Source organism: Loa loa (assembly GCF_000183805.2).
Source record: "Loa loa unplaced genomic scaffold supercont3.2, whole genome shotgun sequence".
Classification (NCBI taxonomy): domain Eukaryota; kingdom Metazoa; phylum Nematoda; class Chromadorea; order Rhabditida; family Onchocercidae; genus Loa; species Loa loa.
The window spans coordinates 600,804-612,963 of NW_018108182.1; the positions used below are offsets into that span (position 1 = coordinate 600,804).

Sequence of the window (12,160 nt, forward strand, 5' to 3'; positions counted from 1 at the left end):
CTATATATATATATATATATATATATATATACATATATGCTTCGGTACTTTTCCTTTGCAAAAACAACAAGAAAACGGTGTAACAGTGACAGATCTGTAAGCATTTACAGTCGATTCAATTCACTCGCATGATTTCAAACCCACACAGAGTAATGAACTTTAGTATTTGTACTTCATCCTCAGCGGTATTCGCAAGAACCATTTTGCAAGGAATCATCGTATTGAACACCGTCCACTAACTAGCAATTCATTAAAAATGCCATTCTTCAAGATTTTCGAAACCTTTAAATTCCTTGTAAAAAGCCATTTTCTATGATATTTGTCGCCATCTGTTGCCTCATTAGGAAGTGATTCCAGATTGTTGTACTCTTCACAAACGATTTATATTACATAAGTTTCGTCGTCAAAACACTAGAAGTAATAGAAAGTTTTCTAAAAGTACTGCAGTAAAATCAAAACAATTTGTAGTCAAAATAAACAGAAATTTTAGCAATTTTACAGATCATTAAAAACAGCTACTTAAGAATACAATTTTGTATAGTTTTTGAATTACTTAGAATAAATAACATATCAAATAGTTATTCATGTTTTTAGCATATGTTAGAGTTAAGCAGACAAAATTAAGGAAATTTCAAACACTTATTTCATTTTATGTTCTCATAGCAGCTTTACAACCACTGCTCTCTATGAAGTCACCACCAGTTTCTCACATGATATCACCATCATAAGACTGTACTTTAATTTGACCTTGCAGCGTCAGTAATCCTATATCACATCCTAGCAATGTTTTTACGATTCTGTAAGACTCTTATAGTGGATCACTATATTCTCTCTACAGCAATATCAATTTTAAGTGTGTTTTTTCTAACCACATGTGCTCTCATTCCGAAATAGAAAAAAAAATATACAAAATTACAAATTAAACGACAATTAAGCAGGGCACGATGGATCGGATTCTCCTCCATCATCACCTAATGGGCGAAAACGTTTTTCTACATGTCCTCGACAATGATCTGTTTCACAATCCTGAAATACCAAACACAAATGGTTCGTAAATGCAATACACTAGGATTACTTCCATAAACAACAATTTTCAGTATAGGTCTCCGCATACAAAATACTCTCCGATGAGCTAAGGATTTCGAAATATCGCTTTTCAACAAGTGTTATTCATATAGGCTGTTGAGCAATATTTGAGAGTGTACTGCATAAATAAATTTAATTATATAAAGCATTTCACCGCAAAAGATAACCACTCTACCAAATGGCATCGACTGGTACTGAAGATTTAAATGCCTCACAATAAGTAAACTTGGAAAAAACGTACGGAATCAGTCTCGCTGTCAGAACTTTCATCCCATTTTTTCGATTTTTTGTAAATACAGCAACATTTCGACTTACATCTACCCAAGAATTCATTATCTATTGTATCTGCAGACCAGCGTACACTATAAAAAAAATTGTTTTAACATTATGAAGAATCAATTTCGTGCTTGGATGTGCTGAAAACTAGAGAAACTGACTTCAGTCATTCACTTAAATGCAGATAGAGGTCAATAACGACACTACACAACAAAGGTGAAATAATAGATGTAAATAAATAAAACGCATAATGTCCTCCATCCTTTAATTTGATCTCAAAGTTTATTTCCGGACCTAATGGTGTAGTAAAAACAGAAAATTAGCTACCGTGGTTCACGTGACAATTCTGGAGAAAGGGTAAGTTGTTGCACTGCAATCTGAAAAGATAATACATATATACAGTTTCATATATACGATAAGAATGTCGTGGTTGTTGAAGCATTATTAGGTGGTAATTGCTGAAGCATTATTACTTCATTTCGATGAATTATGGAACACTCAATGGTCATGTAATAAAAATAAATTTAAAAAGTGCATTAAAATAACATCTCGTAGCAATAAAGAAATAACAACTTATACTGTAAATTATTTTTTAACAATCACACTCGTTTAGCATTAACTCCAAAATCGTTTCAAACTGTTTGATATCAAAGAACACAAGATCTTTTGAAAATGGAATAAATGTTTTGAGTGGTATTTATTTATTTATTTATTCACTAAAAAAAGAAAACTCAGCAACCAAAAAGAGGAAGAGGAAAAAGAAAGTGTACTACCGAATTAATGGTAATATCCCTAGAACTGTATACGTTTTCTACATGTAGTTCACATCGAACAAATCATTCTCACTCTCTTGTTAAGGACTAGCCTTCACAAAGTACAGAGATTAGAAAAAAAGGAGTCGACTCACTGATATCCGTAAACGGCCGACACTTAGATTATATTTTGAAACAAAGCGTCAAATGATGATGAAGCTAACCGTTGGATCGATGGGTTCTTCGACTACAGTAATTGTTGAGACATTATTACTTTGTTCATTTACACGGCTCATTTCAGTCCTGCAAACTTTTTGTTCCATGAATGCTTGTGTATATATAATAGATAAGAAGACGAAGTTTACCTCAATTCACTCTTAAAGTAGAACACCTGAGATTAGCGCAAATAACAATCCAGTCAACAAAAAAGCCATTCACCACCCCAAAGTTAACCCCCACCACAACTAACATCTCGAGAGACGGAAAGTTGCATCCTGGTCTAGTGGTTAACTTTGGGACATTAAATGTAGCTTTGAGGCTTAGTTTGCAATGAAGTATAGGCTAGAGTGTATTTGCATTGGGAGGGAATTGTCCGGTTCCTTCTCCTGTTAGACCTATAGTATATCGTTTTTTATGATGAGATAGAGATACCTCTCGAACAATTGGATTTTACAGTCTGTTTGCACCGTTTCAGTGGATATGTCTAGTGACGTGTTATTACTGTTTCCGGTCAACTTTTTTTTCTCATTCAGTATGAATTGTTTCAGGTAAGTGAAGTGAGTTGTAATTAGTGGAAATGGGAAAGATACATTATTCAAAACAACCAGAGAATAGCACAAAATCGTGTAAAGCACGTGGTTCCGATCTTCGAGTACATTTCAAGAATACGCATGAAACAGCTCAAGCTATTAAACATATGCCCCTGAAGCGTGCAATACGTTTTCTGGAAAATGTGAAAGAAAAGAAGGAGATTGTTCCATTTCGGAAATTCAATCATCGTGTTGGGCGTAAAGCACAAGCAAAAGCTTGGGGACATACACAGGGCAGATGGCCGAAAAAATCAGCTGAATTTCTGTTGCAGCTTTTGAGGTCAATAATTTTTTGGTCTTCTTTCCTTGTTTTTGAGATAGTTTGAATATATTAGTCAAGGTTCGTCAATCAAATATTATGATTCTGAGATCGTACTAAGGTCGTACACTTTTGCAGATGAATAACAATGATGAGTAAACCGAAGTACCAAAACACTAAACTTAGCGATTTATAGTGTAAAATCGCTGTCTTCATTCGAAGGGTTAGATTAAGGAGAGAAAAATTATATTTGATCACTTCCTTATTTTCGTTTTTCCAACAGTCGCACCGGGGCAGTTACTACATAGTTTTATTTTTTCTTATTTGCAATTACTTGTCCTTCTAGGAATGCGGAAAGTAATGCTGAATACAAAGGACTGGATACAGACCATCTTGTAATCGAGCACATTCAAGTGCAGCGTGCTCCCAAAGTACGTCGACGAACGTATCGTGCCCATGGCAGAATCAATCGTTAGCTTTTCTTCGATTAGAACTACTTCATTTGTAAACTTCAGTTGATGTGCTTATCGGAAATCCTCGCAACATTTCTTTATATACGTCTAAACTTATGAAACTAGTTGGTAGAGGCATTTTCAAGAGTAGTTGTTATGCTTGTTTGGCAGCCAGTTTGTCATATGGCCATTTATTACCTTCTTTTCCTGCACCATTAAGAATTTTGGAATGACTTTGGTCGTATAAATTCGACGGAATACTGCATTTTATACTCGAACATCTCATTGTAATGGAGAATACATTGCGTAATTGCAAAACTACCCACGTTCACGCTCGCTAAATTTATCAGGTTCTCAAAAAGAATTTTCAGCTTATATGTCATCTCCCTGCCATGTGGAAGTGATTTTATCGGAGAAAGAGGAAGTGGTGACAAAGCCAACAGATGATGTTGGGAAAGTAAAGAAAGAATCGAAAAAGAAGCAGCGTCGTATTCTGGCTCGTGGCGACTACTAAATCTTTTTTTTTGTTCTGTATTTGTTGTTATAAAAGTTAAACACAGACCAAGCTCTTTGCTAGACATTTCTGCAACCTAGCATAGTGAGGCGATGTTTCCAAAGCCAGTCGGGGTGTTTGGTGGAGTGCCCAAGGCAGTGAATTCTGGCTTTGTGATATTCTTACCAAGCTCCATGGTCGATACGTTGAAAGCATTATGCCATAACCTTGACTTTGCGTGGAATGACCTCGAGTGCTATGAGAAAGAAAAGGAAAGGAAGAAAAGCCTTTTTCAGCGTGAAATTCTGTGAGAAACTCCCTGTTAGCGCAGACGATTGAAGAATCAAATGTTGTGTATTCTTACAATAATTCACGGCGGTACAACCTATTGCTTTCCTGTTGTGCGAATTTTGCCTTTTAGCGGACTTCAGTTTTTTGAGGCGAAAATCAAGTGCTTAGGGAGCATAATTGTGGAACACGTTCAAGATTGCTTAAAGCCCCTTGCAGATAGTGATGCCGGTATACTACACTGTTTGGTAACGGTTAGTAGGCAATGATCCATTACTCCTAACTAGGTCATGCAGAAAAGTCAGTTGTCCTTCAAAGTCAATGGTACGATTGGGAGATAAATGAACAGCGAAAAATGGTTAAATATGACAAAGATGTAAAGTTCCAAGGTGGATATCTTGAAATGAGTAACACGACAAATCTGTTGAGCAGATTTTATTTTCAGAGTGGGAATTATAGATGAGGAAAGCGTGGGCACGAAGGACATTAATAGTGGATTTATAAACTGATCAACATAACACCCGAGAAATACCATCCTACGTGGTCAGCTCCATTATCGCATTAACAATATCATTGTCGGCTTTCTTTAATGCCTTAATAGCTCGATTACGTGATACGTTGGCTTGGGAACATACCTGAAAACAATAGTATTTAAGCCAGAAAACTTTCTCAAATCAATATTTTATTAAATCAAATGCAAATACATTTTTTTCTTGGCATTATTTATCTGCAACAGCAAGACTATCAATATATGGCCATTCGTTGAACTGAACGGACGTGCAGTCTCAACTATACACGAAACTTCCCAAAAAGGTTGTATTAATAACCGTCAAATCGTTCTATCTAAAGCCTTAACTGGTTAAGTTTTCAATAAATATCAAAAACACACTAGTTCAATGTCCTTCTCCTCAATACCAGTCGCATCGACTTCACCATCATCACCACTTTCTTCTCCCTGCTCGGTTCGAGTAACATTCATACGTCCACCTTGACCACCTAGTTGTGTGTCATTCGGCTTCAGCCTTTCTGCCGCAGCAAATCGTGCATGCTCACTTAAATCTTCAATCTACAAAATCATAAATTATCAGAAATTTAAGTTAAAGAAAGGACATGTGCTACCCACAGATATTTAACATTGCCTTACAAAGAAATACGAAAATTCAAAACGCAATGCATGCAACACTAATCAACTATGTCAGCTGCAAGAATTGGAGTGATGGATAATACTTTTCGAGAACACCCCTGACATAAAAAAACGTTGGAAAGCATAAAAAGACCGTTGGAAAGCTTAAAAAATTGGTAGGTCAAACCTCTACTGTTTTATGATCGACGTACACTCAGATAGTTACTGGGAAATGATTATGGAATCAAATGTAAGGACAAAGGATTACGAGTCCTCTTAAACTGATCCTTTGAATTTTTAAAAATCACCTTAGCTTCACCGAAAACAATGTAGGTATCAGAGCCCGGGCTCTTGTACACATCAGGTTTGTTTATCACAAAAAGAATATTTTTTGATTTCCGAATGCAAACACGAGAGACGCCATGAACTGGTTTCAGACCCAGTTTGCTGAATAATTTACGCGCCTTCTTCTCTGATCGTGACTGTTTGCTCATTTTGTCTCCAGACACCTGAAAAAACATATAGGATCCGAATAAATATATTCCTAATAATTCTTCACCGTAAACAATATTTTAAATCAGCTGGGCTGGAAAATTAGGATTTGACCATCACGGCAATAATATTTGCGAAGTGATGGAAAGAACTACCTGGTCAGCCAGTCCAGCAGCTTCCGCAACCTTCTTCTGAGCTTCCGTAACCTCACCCTCGTTTTCATCGTTTTCGTTATCTGAACCTTTTTCATCGCCAGCTTCATTTCCGGAAGAACCAGAAGATGTGTCATCAGTTGCTACCTTAATCAATATGCCGTAAATGATGCAGCAAGTAAACTTTTATTTGCGCAGTGACAATACCATTAGTAAACATTACATAAGGTCAATTGCGATAAATATAAGTGACTTGGACGCATTCAAAATGTTCCTCGATTCTAATTCTAATTTTCGCATCCGAAATATTACTTGACACTGACTGTTTTAGTAAATGATATTATTGTCTCGTTAATAGTGTCAACGTCTTTTGTATCACAGTTTTCATGACAGATAAGGTACAGATGTAAAACTGGAGATTTTAAATCAAAAACCTTTGACTACTAATCGCATTACTGCATTCTCCAAATCGTAGAAGAACTACATATCAGTTATGATTTTAGTATCTGTTGTGAAATATTCAAGCTCATTCTAGGTTAACGATCTTTAATAACTATAAATCAGTGAATCCAAATTTCTTGAACTCAAAATTTGAAAGTAAAACCTTCTTCTGTTCTTCGTCCTTCATTTGTACTGCGACATCAGCCATACTCTCAGTCGAATGTATAACCTTTTTAGGTCCCTGCAACAATTTTCCATTAGATACTTCTAAATGTATTCTTTACTAAATGACTACTGATAACAGTTCCTTAACGTCATGATATGTCATGATATGATCTATGCAATCCATGCATATGCACATATACACAAGTACACAAGCACAGATGCACATAAGCATACACACACACACACATACACACACACGAGAAAACTGAATTGTACTGCAGCACAGGTGGCTAAATGAGACCTTAATAACCGCTGATGTGATAAAACCTAGAAAAATTCATAAAAAATCCCAGTCCCGACACCGGGAGATCCCAGACCAGTGGCAACAACTTAACCCTACTCCCAAACCCGCACCGCCTGGAGAACATTCGTAGAAATCCCTCTGGACTACTGTGTGGTATGTTGTGTCACCTCGACTAGGTTTCGATGAAAATGCTTACTACCACTTCCCCAAAATCTTTGGTAGCCTAACATTTCGCTCCTTTCTTTCGAAGTTATCGAGGTATAAGGTAGTTTATTCGGTGAATATCGTTGAGTCCTTTAAATTAGTAATAATTTCGTGGGTCCTTCAAAAAGTATATTTCCTTCCGGCACTAAATATTATGATGAGAGATGAGATTACACCTGGCAGTGTTCAATTTCCTTGGATGACCTTTGACTCCACAAAAATTCCAAAAAACTCTCTTCACCAATCTCTTGATTTTCTTATGTCAAACTATTTAGATGATTTATGCACAAACTTTTAAACCTTGGATTGATTTCAAAGCCGGTTGTATTTAAACTTAGATTAGACTAACCAAGTAACAGCCAACACCTGTGGAATCATTCTAGGTTCACCTAAGGTTAATATTTTGTTCAGCGTTCAAAAATGTAGACACTATATAGTCTTAGGTTTGTTTAGTAAAAATTGTTACCACGTACTTGAAAATTGTTACTACGTATTTACTCGAAATGGATTTCTTCGTAGATCTGTATGGATAGCCTACTTGGCACTATCGGTATATTTATTAGTGGATCATAACTAGCTAGGTTCAACAAGCACACTGGCGGAATGATTGGGGAAGAGAAAAGGTCCATAAATAACCAGTCTGATAAGTGATATGTTTCACTGTGCAATAGTTCTTGATTTTCACTTGCGCTATTCCTCCTTATCATTAGTTTGGCACGTTGTCGATGGTTTTGTTTTCTTATAATAGTACTAATTCAGCGACGACTCACTATTGATGCATCTTACCACTAAAATGGTTTGATTATATTCTGGTTGTATGAAGTGTTTTTCGTATGTTTTTTGTAAACTGGTTTTCTTAACATATATGCCCTCGTTGATGGAATACATTTTAAATCATTTTATAGGAAATTTACAATGCATTGATATTCTCTTTCCTCTTCAATCTGAGCGTTTTTATCAGTGTGCCCGCTTAATCTGAGTTGTTCACTACCGACATGTCGGAATTGACCAACATTTTGAATAGATCAGCCCACAGTTCCTTGCAAGTGATTTTTTCCAATTAGAATTTTTATATTTTTGGTTTTAAATTAAAGTTTCTCGATGTTCGTGCATTTAAAAGTGATTATTTAGTGTGAATGGAAAGTGTTAGCACGTCACATCTTCAGATCTGTCTTCTTACAATCTCTTATTGATGTACCTTGGTTTTGCAGGTAATACTGGTATATATCAGGTGCAGTTCAAAAGAACGAAGTAATGTTTTGGGATGAAAAGTATTGGCTTCCTCGTGGTTTTTCCTGGGATGATCTTAAATCCAACCATACCGTTCATTATCCTGATATTTGGGAATTAACTTATGCTATGAAGTATGCTTTTGAATTTTGTTGATAATATAATTGTGTAATATTCGAAAGAAACTGTCGTTCTTTTTTTTTTCATCAGTAGTCAAACAGCTACTTACTGGTGGCTGCCAAATTTTCTGTGCCTTTTATTATCAAACTTTTTAATAATAATAAGACCATATCTCTGCTCCATTCCCATCTAGTTTGAAACAAAAGGCTTAGAACGACATCGTTTACTAATGTCAAATACACTTCTCTCAAGACTGAAAGTTTTTGTAATATTGTAATTTAAAAACTGTCTTTAAGATCCTTTCAGTTCTTTTCAATTTGAAGAAGTTAAGGAGAGGATTTTCTTTATTTAATATCTGTTTATTCAGAGAAGACATGCGCTATCAGCAGTTCTCAATATCAAGTTGAGGGATTTTTTTGACTCTGATGGCCATTTAAACTGCTACTTTAACTATGTCCACTTATTTTAACAATTTAACAGCTAAAGTGAACTTTTCAGGTATAGTCTGTTACTGTTGTTACTTAGATTTGCTGTTGAATGCTTCATATTTCTACCAATTGGTTGTTTATTCGGTTTGATTAAAGAACCGTTGAGCTTACGTATCAAAGCGCAGCTGAATTTTCGTCAAGCTAGTAAAGGGAAATTCAAACGGGTAGCAGAATGCGCATGGCGATTTCTGTTTTACATATGTATTTGGCTATACGGCATGTCTTTTTTTTCTTTTTCATTATCAGCTATTTCATCATAGGTTATATTTTTACAGCCATTATCGCCATATTTAACTATGGTAAAAATGGGTTACTTTCTTACTCCGAGAGCAAATTTGTTTATTGCTAATTTCATCAAATATTTCAGCTTGTTCTGCGCATTATCCTTTATATGTAATTTAGATTCTCTTCAGGCCTTTATGTTTTGTCTGACCAACCTCAGTTGTACGATGTTACGGAGTGTTGGCGACATTGGCCTCGTCATCCGCTTACTAGTACTGTTTGGTGGTACTACGTGATCGAAACATCATTTTATTGCTCACTTATTGTCAGGTAAATGATTAATTATTAACGACATAATAATGACAACGTCTATTTTGCTTATGCGTGTTCCATCTCTTAATAAGGGTTTCTCAATTGAAAATCTACTTGTCACAATTTACAAAAATGACTTCCTAGTATTTATTTGCAGTTCATTGTTATTTGACATTCGACGGGCTGATTTCATTCAGATGACATTTCATCACTTAATCACCGTTCTCCTTCTTCTACTAAGTTTCGTAATGAATATGGTTCGAATTGGCACGCTGATTCTTTTTAGCCACGACATCGCTGATGTTTTCCTGTAAGTTCTCATCTTTCCTTTAAGTTTAGAAGTTCTCATCTTTTCACTGAGTTTACTACGTAGAAGATTATCCATCGATAATAGTGACAACTGATGGTATCGACTACCATTCAGCGACATAATTTTCACGCTAGATTTTATTTTGCTGTTGCTCAATTTTTGTTAATTACTTCCTGCACTCTTTAAAATAATCGCAAATAAGAACTGGAGTCCATGTAAGTAACTTATGTTTTGATTCATCACCAAGATATGGAATCACTTATTGAACTATTTTTTTTATCCAACATTACCGTATTTTTCCAGCGAACTGGGCAAGCTATGTCGATATGCTGGTTGGAAAACGATTTTAACATGCGTTTTTGTAACGTTCATGATAGTATGGATTGTCACGCGGCTCATTTACTTTCCATTTGTTATTATTCGGTCAGTACTATTCGATGCTCCCGTTTTAATACAGGTAGGAGAAATAACTCTTTACTTTTGTGTCGTTGATCCGATAAGTAGTTTATTTCGCTATTTTTTATTCTTATTCTGTATTCAAAACGATGGCTGTCCTCGTAATTTGGGTTATATATTTCCACATAAATTTAATCTTTGGATGTAAACGGAATGTATATTTCTCACTCATTTTTTGAATATACATGTTTTTCGGTAGCAAATGAAGGATCGTAATTGATTGCCACTACCGTACATGAAGTTGCTGTATTAATTAGAATTTCACCAAACACAGTAAGGACTATTATGTGGTAGAATCAAAAAACATCAGGATACACCTGCTACAGATAATTAGACTTTTCAGGCGGATTATCGGTGGGAAAATATACGACAATTTCCAATAGTTCCACGATTGTTCGCTGTAATGCTACTCTGTTTACTGATTCTACATATTTATTGGACATTTATAATCATGAAGATAGCGCTTAAGTCAGTAAAGGGCAATATTGATGATATCAGGGAGGAATCAGATAATGAAACGTCTTCTACATCATCAGCTGAAAATACCGATGCAATCGGGAAAAATTATCTAAAAACGACAAAGAAAAGGCAATAATTGTTACTTACTCGGTAATAACGCCGAATGAAGGAAGTCTTTAAAATACGAGCAAATTTTACTTTTTTTCCAAACTAATTAGTTTTGTTTAGGAATTTGCATTAAAAAATATGAATTTGAGAAACCTTGATCGAGTAATGAATTAATTTTATTGGCTTTCCAGTTTTCTCATGTATTTTTTGAAATAAAATCTGTAAACCCTTATTTATTCATTTTAGCATCAATTAGAAATATAAAAGAAGTTTGGGTTGTGCAACTGTTTTTTATATCTAAATTGATTGCAAAATAGTTGCATTGGCTGACACAGCAAGTTACTAAATTTCGCCTTTTCAATTCATAAGCTTCAAAAACATAGCCTGAACTTTATATCTTCCGTCTACTGTATTTCTGAAATGAGTTGCAAATAGCTAGCATTGTGTTTTTATGCACTATTTCTCTTTGAATGAGCTAGAAATCGGTTGAAGCCTATTTTTTTTTAATGATGTCTTATAATCAACACACTTTGTAACACTGCCTTTTACTCATTTTGTTGCTTAACAATCAGCAATTTAAACAAATATTCTTAGGTGTGTCTTATTGTAATGCTGCTTTCGGTGCTGCTCATCTGCGAATGTTCATGCATTTGCCACTTACCGTTTTCTCATACAGTCATGTTTTACATATCTGTTATGAGCTTATCTTTAAGAGCATATCTGTTATGCGCTTTCAACGTATAATTGCTTATGCATCACTTTGGTATCATTAAGGAATAGTTTTAGAATATCGGTACAAAGATAGAATATAATCTAAGTTATTTCTGAAACATTTTTGAATTTGGATCCGATTCAGCACTTTGTTTGAAATTGGTTATTTTCAGCAATTTTATGGAAGATATTCTTCGCTCAAAATTTGTGGGTTTACATTTATAAGATATTGTTCATTTGTGTTGTGACTGTAATATTTGAGCCTTTTTTGTTGATTTTCAGAACTAGAAATCATTAGAGCGATGGATATCAAACATGTTTGGTCCAACCATTAATTTCGTTTTTTTTTTTCTCTTTAAATTCGTCAAGCGAAGAGAACATGCTTTTTGTTTACACTATTAAATTTTATTTCCCTGTAAGAGACTTTGAATACAGTTATGGTTGCTAT

General features: G+C 35.0%; 5 protein-coding genes across 6 annotated transcripts; 3 read left to right on the forward strand and 2 right to left on the reverse strand.

Moving 5' to 3' along the window:
• Positions 1-319: 319 nt before the first annotated feature.
• On the reverse strand, positions 320-2,423 carry LOAG_08628 (the record flags this gene model as incomplete). Of its 2 annotated transcripts, XM_020447748.1 has the most annotated exons (5): positions 320-411; positions 909-1,026; positions 1,328-1,448; positions 1,690-1,739; positions 2,339-2,410. In XM_020447748.1, the coding sequence occupies 4 exons, from the start codon at positions 2,408-2,410 to the stop codon at positions 931-933; spliced, it is 339 nt and encodes a 112-aa protein (XP_020302055.1). In that variant the 3' UTR covers positions 320-411; positions 909-930. The 2 variants fall into 2 exon arrangements, with proteins under 2 accessions (XP_020302055.1, XP_003144206.1); XM_003144158.2 differs by lacking the exon at positions 320-411 and having other exon boundaries at positions 831-1,026; positions 2,339-2,423.
• A 451-nt stretch (positions 2,424-2,874) lies between these two features.
• On the forward strand, positions 2,875-4,196 carry LOAG_08629 (60S ribosomal protein L17). The gene is made up of 3 exons (XM_003144159.2): positions 2,875-3,203; positions 3,529-3,653; positions 4,006-4,196. Exons 1-3 carry the CDS (start codon positions 2,911-2,913, stop codon positions 4,146-4,148), a joined length of 561 nt encoding a protein of 186 aa, XP_003144207.1. The 5' UTR covers positions 2,875-2,910; the 3' UTR covers positions 4,149-4,196.
• Positions 4,197-4,240: 44 nt separating this feature from the next.
• Positions 4,241-4,684, forward strand: LOAG_08630 (hypothetical protein; the record flags this gene model as incomplete). Its single annotated transcript, XM_003144160.1, has 2 exons — positions 4,241-4,434; positions 4,549-4,684. 2 exons carry the CDS (start codon positions 4,241-4,243, stop codon positions 4,682-4,684), a joined length of 330 nt encoding a protein of 109 aa, XP_003144208.1.
• Positions 4,685-4,835: 151 nt separating this feature from the next.
• Positions 4,836-6,896, reverse strand: LOAG_08631 (NAC domain-containing protein). Its single transcript, XM_003144161.2, has 5 exons — positions 6,787-6,896; positions 6,186-6,329; positions 5,847-6,047; positions 5,305-5,481; positions 4,836-5,050 (listed from the first exon to the last, which is right to left on the reverse strand). The coding sequence occupies exons 1-5, from the start codon at positions 6,829-6,831 to the stop codon at positions 4,952-4,954; spliced, it is 666 nt and encodes a 221-aa protein (XP_003144209.1). The 5' UTR covers positions 6,832-6,896; the 3' UTR covers positions 4,836-4,951.
• A 1,352-nt stretch (positions 6,897-8,248) lies between these two features.
• Positions 8,249-11,081, forward strand: LOAG_08632 (hypothetical protein). The gene is made up of 7 exons (XM_020447749.1): positions 8,249-8,342; positions 8,508-8,660; positions 9,145-9,350; positions 9,548-9,686; positions 9,826-9,978; positions 10,282-10,435; positions 10,778-11,081. Exons 2-7 carry the CDS (start codon positions 8,551-8,553, stop codon positions 11,027-11,029), a joined length of 1,014 nt encoding a protein of 337 aa, XP_020302056.1. The 5' UTR covers positions 8,249-8,342; positions 8,508-8,550; the 3' UTR covers positions 11,030-11,081.
• Positions 11,082-12,160: the final 1,079 nt, after the last annotated feature.

What these genes read in the sequence shown, in the direction of transcription:
- LOAG_08631 (XM_003144161.2), bottom strand. Translation starts at nt 6,831, where the DNA reads ATGGCTGATGTCGCAGTACAAATGAAGGACGAAGAACAGAAGAAG. An exon ending in AGGACGAAGAACAGAAGAAG is followed by an intron (nt 6,330 to 6,786) that starts GTTTTACTTTCA and finishes ATATTGATTAAG; the next exon opens with GTAGCAACTGATGACACATC. An exon ending in CTGCTGGACTGGCTGACCAG is followed by an intron (nt 6,048 to 6,185) that starts GTAGTTCTTTCC and finishes ATGTTTTTTCAG; the next exon opens with GTGTCTGGAGACAAAATGAG.
- LOAG_08632 (XM_020447749.1), top strand. Translation starts at nt 8,551, where the DNA reads ATGTTTTGGGATGAAAAGTATTGGCTTCCTCGTGGTTTTTCCTGGGAT. An exon ending in GACATCGCTGATGTTTTCCT is followed by an intron (nt 9,979 to 10,281) that starts GTAAGTTCTCAT and finishes GTATTTTTCCAG; the next exon opens with CGAACTGGGCAAGCTATGTC. An exon ending in ATGCTCCCGTTTTAATACAG is followed by an intron (nt 10,436 to 10,777) that starts GTAGGAGAAATA and finishes TAGACTTTTCAG; the next exon opens with GCGGATTATCGGTGGGAAAA.
- LOAG_08629 (XM_003144159.2), top strand. Translation starts at nt 2,911, where the DNA reads ATGGGAAAGATACATTATTCAAAACAACCAGAGAATAGCACAAAATCG. An exon ending in TTTCTGTTGCAGCTTTTGAG is followed by an intron (nt 3,204 to 3,528) that starts GTCAATAATTTT and finishes TTGTCCTTCTAG; the next exon opens with GAATGCGGAAAGTAATGCTG. An exon ending in TGCCCATGGCAGAATCAATC is followed by an intron (nt 3,654 to 4,005) that starts GTTAGCTTTTCT and finishes AAGAATTTTCAG; the next exon opens with CTTATATGTCATCTCCCTGC.